This window comes from Pongo pygmaeus, chromosome 13 (assembly GCF_028885625.2).
Source record: "Pongo pygmaeus isolate AG05252 chromosome 13, NHGRI_mPonPyg2-v2.0_pri, whole genome shotgun sequence".
Taxonomy (NCBI): domain Eukaryota; kingdom Metazoa; phylum Chordata; class Mammalia; order Primates; family Hominidae; genus Pongo; species Pongo pygmaeus.
In genome coordinates this window covers 40,771,735-40,786,407 of record NC_072386.2, presented here as the reverse complement: position 1 = coordinate 40,786,407, position 14,673 = coordinate 40,771,735, and the positions used below count along the sequence as shown (strand labels likewise).

At 37.9% G+C, this 14,673-nt stretch overlaps 1 protein-coding gene across 31 annotated transcripts in view; it reads right to left on the bottom strand.

The window, feature by feature from the left end:
- BNC2 (basonuclin zinc finger protein 2) overlaps nt 1-14,673 on the bottom strand; it is a 460,480-nt gene that overhangs the window by 263,059 nt on the left and 182,748 nt on the right. For 12 of the 31 annotated variants that reach the window (XM_063649458.1, XM_063649462.1, XM_063649465.1 and 9 more), the window contains one exon: nt 9,488-9,571. The exons of the other annotated variants lie outside the window; for them this stretch is intronic. In XM_063649458.1, coding sequence (XP_063505528.1) covers nt 9,488-9,571 — 84 coding nt within the window. The remainder of the gene's footprint in view (nt 1-9,487; nt 9,572-14,673) is intronic. 31 annotated transcript variants of the gene reach the window in all.

The window sequence follows — 14,673 nt, the reverse complement described above, 5'->3', positions numbered from 1 at the left end:
GCCTGAGTGACAAAGCGAGACTCCATCTCAATCAATCAATCAATTCCAGCTTTTAATTTCGAAAACACATGAAAAAATACTGATCCTAAAGAATTGAAAACACAAATTGAGATTCCATTATCTACTCAAACAAAAGAATTTTTCTTTTTCTTTTGTGTACATGTAGGGGGGAATATGTGCTCTTAAATTATTAATTATGACTAACTCCAACAAAATATTTGAACAGAACATCACTAGCTATTCTCATATAAAAATACGGATATATACATATATATATGACATGTGTGTATGTACATACAAAATCCATCCATAGGCATACACCCAAACACAAACACGTAATTCTATTTAAGCCAAGAATTAAAATATTTTGTTTTTCTCTATTTTTTCCTTCTTCTATGAAGCTGCTATGGCTTAGGAACGTACATAAACATAAGCATCTTATTTAATACTTCTTACATTAATACTGGCAGTTGCCAACATGAACAGTGTATGTTAAGTTGGTTGTCCAAAATCTAGGTAACATTATCTCACAGAAATACTGGTATTGAGAGAGAATGCAGAAATGTAGTTAGGTTCTCAGGCCATTCAACCAAAGTTTACTTAATCCACAATGTATCCGAAACACAGAACCTGAAACACAGGAATTCACAAATTTAATGCTGCCTAAGCAGATGATAAGTTAACAGCAGCAGCAGAATAAACAAGGTCTCGAAAATATCTAGGGGCATCCAGTTCACACCACACCCAAGTAAGAACAAGGGAGGAGAAAAAAAAAAGCAAGTTCACGAACTGTTTTTTTTCCCCTGTAAATATTTACTAACACACTTCTGAAAGAAAGCACAAGTCATTGTTGAATATATTATCATTTTCTTATTTGTTTTGAGAAACAGATGTATTACAGAATGCGAATTAAGAAAGATAAAAAGAAAAACACAGTTATCTTGTTCCAAAATTTTCTGTGTTCACTTTAGACTTCTTATTTTAGGGAAAAATTATAAAACTGTTTTTAGGTGAATAACATTTAATTTTTCAAGATATGTGAAAATTTCAGAAAAAAAATTCTAATTTTTATCTGCTAGTAAAAGCTAGTAAAAGTAATTTACACAGTAACAACAATGCATTCACTATTAGCCAAAAGCTAATACACAGGCACAATCTCCTTCAATCTGTCCAACAGTGCCAAGAGATAGGCTGAAGAACTCATCTTTCTATACTATCCATCAATTAAAATAAAATATAAAGATAAAAACACACATGGCCAGGCATGGTGGCTCACACCTGTAATCCCAGCACTTTGGGTGGCTGAGGCTGGCAGATTACTTGAGATCAAGAGTTCGAGACCAGCCCAGCCAACATGGTGAAACCCCGTCTCTACTAAATATACAAAAATTAACTGGACATGGTGGTGAATGCCCGTAGTCCCAGTTACTCGGGAGGCTGAGGCAGGAGAATCGCTTGAACCTGGGAGGTGGAGGTTGCAGTGAGCCAAGATCACGCCACTGCACTCCAGCCTGTGGGACAAAGACAGACTTTGTCTCAGACACACACACACACACACACACATACACAGTAGCAATATCCTGACTACTGGTCATTCTATTCAACTTCAAACACGTCTAAAGTTAAGGGAAACACAAGTGTTTCAACCTGAATGTCTTCCTCCTGTGCCCGGAGTAAGAAGAGAGAGGGTAACCCAGAGCTGCAAACTTCTAGCTGACTTTCACCAATAACAATTTTATTCTGGTCCAGGGAAGAGGATAACTCAATGAGTGTTCTGCATTCCTTTTAAAAAGCTTAATCAAGGTTCAATTGCTTTCTTTTAAAAAATTCGCCAATGGTCACACAACTTTATGTAAAAATACAACCTAAATTTTATAATTTTACAAACTAAGTAATTGTAGATATCAATCTTTTAACTAGTAGCAGGAAAACCAACATTATAAACGAAAACGGAATTGCACCTCACTTTCTATGACGGTAGAGGATGAGAATCAATTGTAACAAAAATGAGAGGATGCAAAATAAAAGTGAGAATAATGGAAAGGAAAAGAGAAAATGGAGAGAGAGGAGGAAGAAAAAAGGCAGCACGTGACAGTGAATAAGAAAGGCAATAAGATAAGGGAGGGATGAAGGGGTGAGGGAGATAAAATATTTTTAGCAAAACAACTCTTGTCCAAAGCTTGCCGAAGTTCCAGACCATCACCTGTATCTGTTTTCTTTCTTTTTTTTTTTCTTTTTTTGAGACAGTCTTGCTCTACCACCCAGGCTGGAGTTCAGTGGTGCAATCTCGGCTCACTGCAGCCTCCACCTCCCAATTCTCATGCCTCAGCCTCCAAATAGCTGGGATTACAGGCACACGCCACCATGCCAGGCTAATTTTCTGTATTTTTTTATTAGAGACAGGGTTTCACCATGTTGCCCAGGCTGGTCTTGGGCTCCTGAGCTCAGGCAATCCGCCCACCTCCCAAAGTGCTGGGATTACAGGCGTGAGCCACTGCGCCTAGCCATGTATCTGTTTTCTGACAGAGGGATTACCTCTCCAGTAATTTTTTAAAAATTCTTTCTGTACCTAAACAGTAACAGTCTCTCTCTCTCTCTTTTTTTTCAAATTTCCATGATTGTTTTTACATAAAAGTTCAACTTTGAAAGCTTCACTTGTGTGTAAAGGAATGGCTTTCATTTTACAAATATACTTTAGAACCTACACACCATTGATCCGTTTAGTGCACACAACCTCGCAGTTGTCCTGACATTCCAAACCCAAGTTTTTCCTTTGTAAAGAAATTGGAGATGTCTCCTTCCATAGTGCCTGAAAATTACAATCGAAATCAGTGTTCACTGATTGTGCAAAGCCTTATAAATATGTTCCCTTGCTTGAGGAGTAATATTCTATCGCCCAAGATAGTTGTTTTTAATAGCAAGAAAACAACATGGATGTGCCCAAAGTGTCAGAAGCTCTCACAGGAACATTCGTAGTTGGTCATCAGAGAGAAATTGTCCTCCAAGCTGCACTATGTACACAGAGCAAGGGCACCTAATATTGTAATCACAGCCAGACTCTATAGAAAGGTACACTGTGCCTCAATTCAGCCTGGCAAAACACCTCCCACCCACCTCACTGCACCTTTACCTGGTGGCTTGCTTCTTTCTACCCATCCACCTACGCATCCTCTCTACCTACCCATAAACCACTGGTCCTTACTATATTCCATACCATAGGAATGTTTTATAATATAAAAATTCATTAAATAATATACCACTTTTGATATAGTGATCCTACAAACTGTAACTCTGTGAAATGGTTCAACACGATGTCATCACTATACAGCAACTTGTTTCATTTACAGTATCTGTTTCACTTCTACTCATGAGCTAATATAATTCAATTTTTTTTAACTGCACACAGGCTGCTAGACACATGTGCATGGCAAATGGAATCTGAACTTAGCTTAACAGCCTCATTTATTCCTGATGGTTTAAATTATTTCATCACAATTAATGACACCCCCTCAGCTTCCTGTGCAGCGCTGCCAGATGTTCGGAGACCACAAAGCCACTCTCTTCTTTGACGGCTGGTGACAAGTCGTCCTCTGAAGGACGTTCCCTAGGTGCGTGGGCCGGATGACACCTCCATTGCTTAGCACCTCTCTGCCTCCCAGAGTAACCATGGAGAGGAAAAGGCAGGAAGGCATGAGAAACCAGCAAATGCATTAGCGAGGGCAAATTATGTGAAGTGATCTAAACTCGGAGGAACTTGGCTCCTGCCAGAGGAGTTCCTAACCTTGTTGTTTTATAAAAGGGCTCTTTGCCTCCACCTTCCACCACTGGTATCCACTGAGTGCCTACCGTGGCGTCAGTCCTCAGGGAAGTCAGAACAATAATCATACAAACTTTTCCACAGGGATTTGTTTGGTTCTTAGTAATTTTGTTTTGCATGGGGGAGTGTTATTTAAACTTAACCCCTCCATCATGATCTTCATCTTGTTTTTAAGGGTAAACAGTTTGAAATCACTGTCCTCATGTTCAACTGCGATCATCTTCTATCCTATTCACTAAAAACTTCCAACAGAAACATAGAACATTTTGGCAACTTGTGGTAAATGGTTTTCCACCATTTACTTAGGTTTAGGAGGATTTAATCTTTTCAGGGGCTTTTGTTATTGTTGTTGTTAGCTTTGTTTGTCGTTTTGTTAATTTTTTAAAGAAAATATTGAAAAACAGGCTTCACACTTTTTCTGTGTTGATTCTGATGTGGGTATAATCACTTACCTCCTTTAATAACAAAAAAATTTTCCTCAGTACGGGAATTCAGAAATAATAATTATATTTCTCATTTAAATTTCATATAAAAATATAAATTCACATAATCACAGGTAGCTAAGAAGGTAGCAGAAATAGTAAACACACTAATACTTTTACAATAAGAAACCAATTCCACAAGTCTAATTTGGAAAACATTTCCATAAACTAGAGAACATGTGGCAGACATTTTATGGATTATTTTTTAAATGTTTAAAAAAAAAAAACGTTGATCTTATTCAGGGAATAAGAGGCCTTTCCATTTGCCAAAAAGTGTAATAGGAAAACAGACAGGCCACCTGTGTCAGCCCACCCGATAGTATGAACATGAGCTATAAGGGCATTTTGGAAAATATTTTCAAACTGAGATGAGAAAAAAAAAATCAGTATCAATACAGATTCCAAGCAGATGCAAAAGGCTTCTGTGCATGTTAGTGATTACGTGTGTGGCCTACACAGGCTAACTTCAGATTCCTCTGAAACTCAGTGTACTTTCTCTTTTTTAAGCTACTTGTGATTAAAACTAGAGCCTCATCCATATCAATTTTGACAATGGACACAAACACAGAGTAAACCAATCAAACCAAATAAGTTGAATTTTCTCCCTCTTAGGTGGCTTTTTAAATTCTAAATGACTACTGAATTTTACCAGACACTCCACACTTAATATTTTGACAGCTGTTGATTAAAATTACTTTACTGGGAAGTCCTGTGAAACCAACAGTCTAGTTTTTATCAGAATTGAGGCACTCAAAGGGAAGCTGAGATGGTGGCACATTTGCAGCAAGCAGACAATAGGAAACTCTTAGCACTCCCAGAGTTACGTCAAATTTTCCATGGACCGAAACTAAAATGAAATACTTCAATTACTGAGAGGTAGATAAGTAAAATAAACAATTAATTTCATACAGTGAAGTCAGGAGAGAGTCATATGGACCTCATTCTGTTGTCTCCAAACATTTTATCGGAGGGGAAAAAGGAGCTGAATAAACTTTAAACTCTCATGTAGGGATGTATTGCTTGTGTGTCCCTGGCAGATGTGGAAAGGAGATGAAATGGGCAAGGGAGAATCAAATATCCCATCGCTGCAGGTTTGCTGAGGGAAAGAGCACTGCAAAGATCTCACATCTGGCAATCATTTGTCAATAGCTGGAAAGAGAACTGCAGGAAACTTTCTGGCTCTTGGAGAAGATGAAAAGACAAAAACCATGTGTCACACACACAAACACACACACACACTCACTCTGCAATGGTACAATGACTACTACACTTATTCTCTACCCCTCCCTTCCCCCACTAAATTTAATGATCTTCAGATATACTCTACTCCACGGTCAAAAACATGCAGTCACTTGACTTGTTAAAGCTGCAGTGTATGTACATTTTTCAAATAAACCCCAGGGCTGATGTTAGAAAATCAAAATCAGTCAAGCATAGACCGCCTGGTACTTTGGGCAGGAATCCTTGCGGTTTAGTCAATAAACAGAATCTGAATGAAAGACACCACAGTAACTAGACAGTAACGTTTTGAACAGATCTTAACCTGAAAGAGGGGGTTGGGGGACCGGTGCGCTGGTGACCAAGGATATAAGGCTACTGGTCCACTTAGACTGCTCTACCTGCAACACGACTTACAAGGTCATCTATTTGGAACAGAAAAAAAGAGAGAGAGTGAACTTTTATTTGGGGGGATGTTGTGGATCTATCTGTGAAGGAAACAACCTTTTTTAAAAAATAAATTATACTCATTTAATAAGGTGGTAAGGGGAACTTCAGATTTTGTTTAGTTCATACTGGTGTTAAAAAATATAGAGAATTTGCTGGCTTCATTGTGAGTTCATAAACATGACCAGCTTTGCCCCAGTAGGTTTATCATGTAATAAAAAGTTTCAAGACACCCTATACAAAATTAATTAACTTCTCCAACATCATAGGAATTTAAATCTGTTCATAGTGATCGACAGACTTCGATGAGCAGCTTTTGGTTCACCCTTATGTTGCATTTAACTAGCAGCAGCAGCCGAGCTCATCCCCGTGATTCCAGAAGTGAATGCTGCAGGTTGTTTAATAACCTGGCAAATTCACAGTAGCTTGTCAAATTATTACAGGAACAGTGTCATCACTAAACAAGCCTGATCACGGTTAATTACAATGCAGACCAGAGAGCAGCCACAATTGTTCATTAATTACAGGAAGCACCTCATTTAAATTTTATGGAAATTTACACTTGCACCCCAGTATGTCTGGAAAAAAAAGAGATCCTTCACACATTCACATAAGAAAGGAGCCTGTGGTTTATAAAACATCACAGTAAATTGTGTCTAATCTAGTACTGAAATATCGGTTCATTATTTACTCTAATTTTTTAAGCACTTCAGTGGTGAAAAATACCGAGTCAAACCTCACATCCTGAATTCCCAACCAAGAAAAGAACTGTGCTGAGCTAAATGTAACAACTTAATACATGATGAGGCACAACTGAACTAACAAAGTAACTTTTCTCTGATAAAAGTAAAATATCTGCAATTAAGGAGAGCCTAAATTAGAATAACCATTTCTCAGAAGATGATTGCGTAAGAGTGGAATTCTTTGCTGCTGTTCATCAGTTAACCTCCCAAACTGGAGTACCCACTTCAAAAGCCACTGGGGAAAGTAAATAAAGTTAGAGAATCAAAATCTTGATTTCCAGTTATTTTTCTGAATCAAGCAATATTAACACAAAACACAGCAGAAGTCCTTGCAAAAGTCAAGTCAGGCACAGACTTGAAGGTTGACAGTCATTCAAAACCAAAGATACATTCATTGACCACAGTAGGGGATCTTGGGATTATTGAAAAATAAAGCTGCTAAGAAATCTGAAATTTTAGGAATAAAAGGCAAAGGTTTAAAAGGAAGAAGGCAAAGAGCAGAAAGGGGCTCCACCAGTCATGAAAGAGCAGAAAGGGGCTCCACTTATGTCAGCTAAAATATAAAAGTAAACCAGATTTGAGGGCTGTATGTCTAAACAAAAATCCTTTCTAAGAAAGAATATAAACAAACCGTTGCTCCTAAATTGAGGTGTACGGGAGGTTATTCTCAGACTCAAGAGGCCAATGAGCATATCCTCTAGTGATGATAATGCCTAGCCCTGGGGGAAAGCCTATGATACAAGCAGGAAAAGGAGATGACTGGCAAGTCCTATAGTGAGTTCCCTAGAGTATAAAGCTATGCTGAACAATAAGAAATGGCTCATTCTCTAGGAAAAAATTTAAAAAGGACTAGGACACATGCCATGGCAAGAATGAAAGCAGTCTAAGCTAAAAAATAGTCCTGAAATAGATAGCTGGTGAAAAGTATATTAAGCATCAAGTTTATTATGGCGGACATAATATGCATATGTACTAGGTATTTCTAAAATGTGCAGAAGAAGCCACATTTAGGAAGGCAGAGGAAAAAGAAGAGAGGGAGAAATGCTTCAAGTGGTCCCAGCTACTTGACTAACTCTCCATAGTTGATCATCTTTTAACAGATTCAATCCTTCCACGCAGTCCACCAAAATGATGATCCACAATGAGGAATATCCAATAATATCACTTTCATTACTTTGTCCAGGAACTTGGTCTTCTTTGCAAGGTCCTTGCTGAACTATCAACCCCACAATCTGGTTCATCTACAACCAGAATGTTACTTTAACCTGTAAATATAACATTTTCTACATTTTCTCCTGTAGTATGTCAATGTACTCAATAGGTTTTTTTTTTCCAGTTTTATTTTACACACTCACATCTGCAAAACCCATTTTTCTTTTCACTGTAATTCAAGGTTTAAAAACAGATTTCCAACAATCACCCATGACAGACCATTCCAGGTGATGTGTTTGAAGAACATCACTCGTCCTACCCAAAAAAGGTCAAGGATCAGACTACTCTCCACAAAAAGTCTTCCATCACTCTGCATTTGCGTGTCACACACAAGCTGTTAGCTTTCTAGAACTAGGAAATACATGATCGTGTTTCATGTGTCCCACCTGCTTTTCTGTTGTATCACAGCCATACACCACCCAGACAGTACCAGTTTGGGGCACAACAGAGCTCAGGTGGTCTTCCCTAGGCCAAGAGCAGGTGTGCTAGAGATGGCATACCCTTCGGTACCATAAAAACTGAAACCTCCTCCTACCACCACTTCTACCCTCATTCTCACTGAGTAGAAGTCCATTTTTTAAATGGTTCTCTTTTCTCATTTGTGGTTCTAAATCAGTAAAAATGTTTTAAAACTGAGCTCACTATGCTCATCTTATAAGCCTGAAAATTTAGAAAATAAGGCCAAATGGAGGTACTAAAAAAAAAGTATGAGTTTCCTCATGCTAGGGAATGCTACCCATGTTGAAACTTCAGCCTGCATCTTTGCATTGGCACACACATTCCTTAAATATTATTATGTACATAGAAATGGAGGCATGCCTTTAGCCAAAATGTCACATTTACATTTTTAATTTGCAATACACCAAATCACTTCTAATGCCTCAAGACCACACAAAACAAACTGAATTTCAATCCAACAGTTTCACCAAAAAAAAAAAATGTACTTTGCTGATATACTCCTATTACACCACAAGACATATCTTCCAACCCATGAAGACAGAAGATATTTCATTAAGTCCTACTTTTCTTATAAAGCACCCAGTTGAATGGCTGCTGTTCTCCTGAGCTGGGAGACCATATTGTAGGAAACATGACTTACTCACATAAATCCCAAAAGTCTTAGAAGATGAAAGCTAATATTTACTGGGTACCTGTTATGTGCCAGGTCCTGTACTAACTGCTGAATATATGTCAGGTCCTTCAAATTCTCATCATCACCTTGTGTGGTAAATCTCCATCTTATAGATGAGAAAACTAAGGTTCACTTAAATTAAGTGACTTGCCAAAGGTCTCACAGCAACTTGTATCAACTCTAGGTAGTCAACCTTCAGAGACCATGTACTTACTACAGTCTGTATGTATTTCTTGACTGAACAAACAAATGATCTACAGTTACAGACAACGCATCCTGAAAAGGACCTTTGGCTGCACATATGCTACACTGGTCCCTCTTTACACCTATCTCAATGGTTGTCTTTTCCTGATGACGCTGATATACCCAAATGGCTTTCCAGGACCACTGTTTCTGTCACAGCACCCCCAGCTGAGAAAACAGTTAAGACTCCAACCTGGACTTCCAGCCTGTGGTCTGGCTCCTCCAGGTTTGGGCAGAAGTCTGCCCCCAGCACTCTGCCAGTACATGCCAATGGAACCTGAGGGAATACAGCCACATTAGATGCTATGTATGGAGGCTGCTGAGAACTGCACACAGTCACACTTGACCCAGGCAGAGAGAGGAAATCCCAACTGCGGGTCTATAACAGGTCATCATGGCTTGACATGTATGTGACACTTAGTATGTCAAATATATAGTGAATACCATATAACAAAGTTTATTAACTACCAGAAGGTAAATTCCAAGAAGAAAAAAGCAACATAAATTTTGTTCCTCCTTGTATTCACAGCATGTAGCACACAGTAGGCACCTAATAAATATCCACGGACAGGTGGAGGGAGACAGAAGGAAGGAAATGCAGGGAGGGGAAAAGACTTAAATAGATAATTTCTGTTTCACATTGGTAACATAAATTTGTTCTTTTCCTCTTTCCTTTAATTTTCTTACGTAGGAATTTTAAAAAAATACATTCAACAATGCCTAAGTTCCTTTACATTCTTAAAATATTTGTTCAAATTTGTTTTTTCTGTTCCTGGTGTAGGCTAGCACAGGCAGACTTCTATTTATCAATATTTATTATTAATAGTTACTCATTTAAACATGTTATCTTTAAGCTTAAAAACCCTGTTATATTTATCTGTCCTAATAATAAAAAAAAGGTTAAAACTTAATGAATGTTTCTCTATATCTAAAATTCTACACTGAAAGCCACTAAGATCCCTTTTTAAAACTAAGCAATTATAATTAGTCAATATCGTCCCTAAATACTGCCTACTGTCCCTTGCTTATTTCATTTCAGATTTTTTTAAGATTAAACAAGGTTTTAGATTCCACCTAAACACGTTCTCTGCTTTTTAAAAATTTCTAATTGTTCCCCATTATTTCCATACTTATACTACTCACACTAATCATATATCTATATGTCCCTAAACTCAATACATCAACTAAGCATCATCTCACCTTTGTCTTCTTTCCCTATCAAAGCACTCTTCTGTTTTGTTTTCTTTGACTTTTTTAAAACTCCAATTAAGATCATTTGTGCTAATCAATTTGCTTTGTTCAGACATCAGTTTTCAGCCATGCATGCTAGCTTAAAAGGTGCTTCCCTCTTTCTTTTCACCCAAAAATCAGTACAAGCGTCCAAACTTAAACAACGTTCAGTACACTCCACTTTCCAAGTTCACTAGTGAATATCACTGGAAAGAAAAGAAAAAAAAAACGCACTCAGTCAACGCTTCAAACATTTTTAGGTCCAGTTCTCTCATTTTTTTCAAGTCTTTTATTCCTCTTCACTAGGCTCATAAGGTGAAATGGACAGACTGTCATCTGTCTTTGAAGTTTATAACCACTCTTTACCTAAGAGTTTCACACGTGGAGGCCAATGCGCCAGTCACTATGTGGGGCACCTTACGTGTAGATTAACCCTCATTTTCCTCTCAACACTCCTACGGAGTATGAGCATCTCCAGTCTACAAACGAAAAAACTGAGGCTTAGAGTAGGTAAATAACTAGCTCAGAGTCACATGTTATTAAGTTGCAAAACCTGGATTCAAACTTAAGAAATGAGAAAGAAATGAAAGATTAAGAATACATTTCCAAGAAGTTAATTTAAAAAAAAAAAAACATGTAATAACTACATTTAGTGGCATCCATTCTAGAGGTATTTGTTGATGTTTCATATGAAAGAAATTACAAAGAAGACAGCAAAGGAAAAAGGCGCTAACAGAAATCAAGACCTGCTACCTGCTCCTTGGTCTAGGACAACATAAGCAACAAAAAAGGGAATTTATCCTCTTAACTGAGGAATAAGAAAGAAATGCAGCAGGGAGAAGAGCGGGGACACTGTGCATTTGTGTTGTGTCACACATAGAAATAATGCTGATACTACCCCTCAGCTGACATATGGAAGGCCACTAATGAGTTCTGCAACAGTTATTCTCCCCAGGGAGCAATAGAAGGGAAAAGAAAAAAATTAAGCTGAGAATATTCCAAATCAAAATGAATCCCCCCAAAACCTTCTTATAAAACCTCAATAAATAGGACTTAACTAAGGCAGATTCAGTAAGCCATATATTGCAAATTAAGTGTAAACCTCACCCGATCTCACATACACAAAACAAACTGCTACTTACCTTAAGATTATTTGACCACGTCACAAACACTAAGTTTCTAGTTCTTTTTATCGCCACAGTCACAGAATGCACTTTATAAACATCCTCAAGAGGGAAGGAGAAAGTTAAACAACTACAATTACATGCAATTACAACTTGAGACACTTAGAAATACACAGTTTCTAAGAGAAAACATAAAGGTCTGTGAGTAAGTTGGGAGGAAATGGTGGCAAACTACCAGTATGTTTCAACAATCATAATCACAAAAAGGAACTAGTAGGGAAGTGGGTACACTTTCAAACTTAGAGTGCTAGGATTTCTGAGCAGAAAAATATATCCATAAGAATCTTTGAAAGTTGACTCCCATATTCTAAAAAATAAGGAACGAGATTCAAATCAAAATTGGTTCACGAAGTTCACTGAACGGTTCATGGTCTAAAAATACACTACACTCTCACCCTATCCACCACAATCAGCGTCATCAGTTAGGGAAATTTTTCAACATGGAAAGGCAAACCATATCTCTTTCTTAATTCATCAAAATGTACTAAGGAAGATACAAAAGAGATAAAAGTTGATAACCTAATTAGTTGTAATTTAGCACATCTCATTCCACCTTTTGATTTAGAAGCCTCAGAAGTTAGCCAGCCATAAGCAATCAAAAAATGATTGAAGAAAAATCAGATATCAATTGTCTAACCCCTATTATTACTCTATTGTAAATTAGGATAATAAAATATGGGGTGTGCCTAACCATTATTTAATATAAATTTTAAACTGATTTGGGGAATTCCATTTTATCCACTTTTCCTCTGTGCTAGTACCTAGTGCCTGTTTTAATGACATACTATATAGTACAAAGTTCTACAAAGATTTTCCAAAATGTTCACAGTGATTAAGATTACAGGTACTTAACTTTTATTCTTTTTGTATGATTGTATATGTTGCTTTAAAAGTAATAAAATCATTTAACTTAAAAACAAAAAAATGGTGAACTGTTCAGCTAATATTTCTAAACATTATGCCACAGGTTTAATTATGGAATAACTGTCTACAACTGATGTAAATTTCATTATCTTAGTACTGTAACAGGAAGTCAGAGGCCTTGAAAGGGACCCTCTGAAATCCCCAGGGCAAGTGGAGGCTGAGTACATATCTACTCTCCTGTACATACATACCTTGAAGGAATCATGGTGTGTGAGAGAGCTATTTACAACTTACTTTGTGTATAATCAGCAGAAACAAAAGATATGACAACAAGTATAAAGGCCTCTCTCTCTCCCCTCAGGAGAATTCAACAAGGGAGGGCCAGTGGGCATTCACTTCAGTGTCAAAAGGGCTTCCAGAAAACACATTTTCTGTGGGGCAGGGAGGAAATATGGCAGGCTTCCTACACACATAACCCCCCCCCCCCGCCCCCATACACACACACACACGTTCTTTGTTTACTGAGATCACAAAAAAAAAAACTGTTAGGGACCAGACTTCTGAAAAGAAGACATAAAAAGCTCCAGGTTGTAAATGGGAGCTACCGTTGAAAATATTTGAAGATGAATGGCTGTGAAACATCGGTGGTAGGAAGGGGACAAAGGAAAAAAGAAAAAGGCACAGAAATGATAACTTGAGAAAAGAATCATGTTACAAAGAAAAGGGCTCATAGTCAGGGATGCCTCCTGCAGAGCCAGGGTCGACTTGAAATTTCCATTTTACTTTTAAATATTAAACATGCAGGTAGGCATCTGCCTGATAGACACTATGAAAGTCACAGCCTAAATAAACAAACTAACTTCCATGTGAGCTCCAGTCTCCTCAGTCAAGCTGGCCCCAAGCCCAGATCAGTTCTGAAGTGTATGTGTTTTGGTGGCTTCAATCTGGCAGTGTTGAAGGGACAAAGACCTTGGAAAAGAATGATATACAACGTAAGTTTAAAAAAAAAAAAAAAAAAAGAGGGAGAGAGATAAACAGAAATAAAGCCCCATCAGAGTGCTCCTCAGAGACATGGCTAGGTACAAGCACTGCCGGATTCCAAGCCAAAAGGAAGACCCAATAGCACTCCAGCCTAATTTCAGTGGTTATACAATGCCAAGCGGCAAGAGGAAAAATCACTCAGATAACACAAAGAGTTCAGGAAGACCATTAAGTGAAATAGATTTGACAATAAGCTCACCAGGAGTCCCTGTGAGAAAGAGCAGATAAAGAAATAAACAAATTATCCAACACTGTAAAGATGAAGATGCACGCTAAACACACTGCTGCAAAATAAATGAATACAAAAGCAGAAACACAGGAAGGTGAGCTACGTGGCAGGGTATGCAGTTAAATTATATCTTCATTTTTCAGCCTACAATTTAAGTAGGAGACAAAATTCTGGGCCTAAACTTTCTCTACCATGGGACCCCAGACTAAGACTCAGAAGGCCCAAGAATATAGAACCTAAGGCCAAAGAAGGAACCCACTGCTCACTGATCAGAAAGCAACTCGTAAATCAAAACAGTGTCAAGCTGGATGTGGTGGATCACACATGTAATCCTAGCACTTAGGGAGGTCAAGGCAGGAGATCAGGAGTTCTAGACCAGCCTGGGCAACACAGAGAGAAAAGTAATAATGAAAGAAAAATTAGCTGGGTGTGGTGACATGTGCCTGTAATCCTAGAAGGATTACTTAAGCCCAAGAGTTCAAAGTTAAAAGGGGCTATAAGTGTGCCACTGCACTCCAGCCTGGGTGACAGAGTGAAACCCTGTCTCAAATACATACATACATACATACATACATACATACATGCATACATACATACTAACAACACAGTATTTATTATCCAGCCTGAGTGACAGAGTGAAACCCTGTCTCAAATAAATAAATACAACACAGCACTTATCCATTTTCAAATATGGAAAGACCAGAAATACATTCATTGTTATAGAGTCCTCAGATGCAGAGTTGTATCAATAGGAACATGATAAGGATGGGAGATATTTTATAGGAGAAGAACTGGATAGGACAGATGCCAGTGCCTGAAGGAGACACAGAT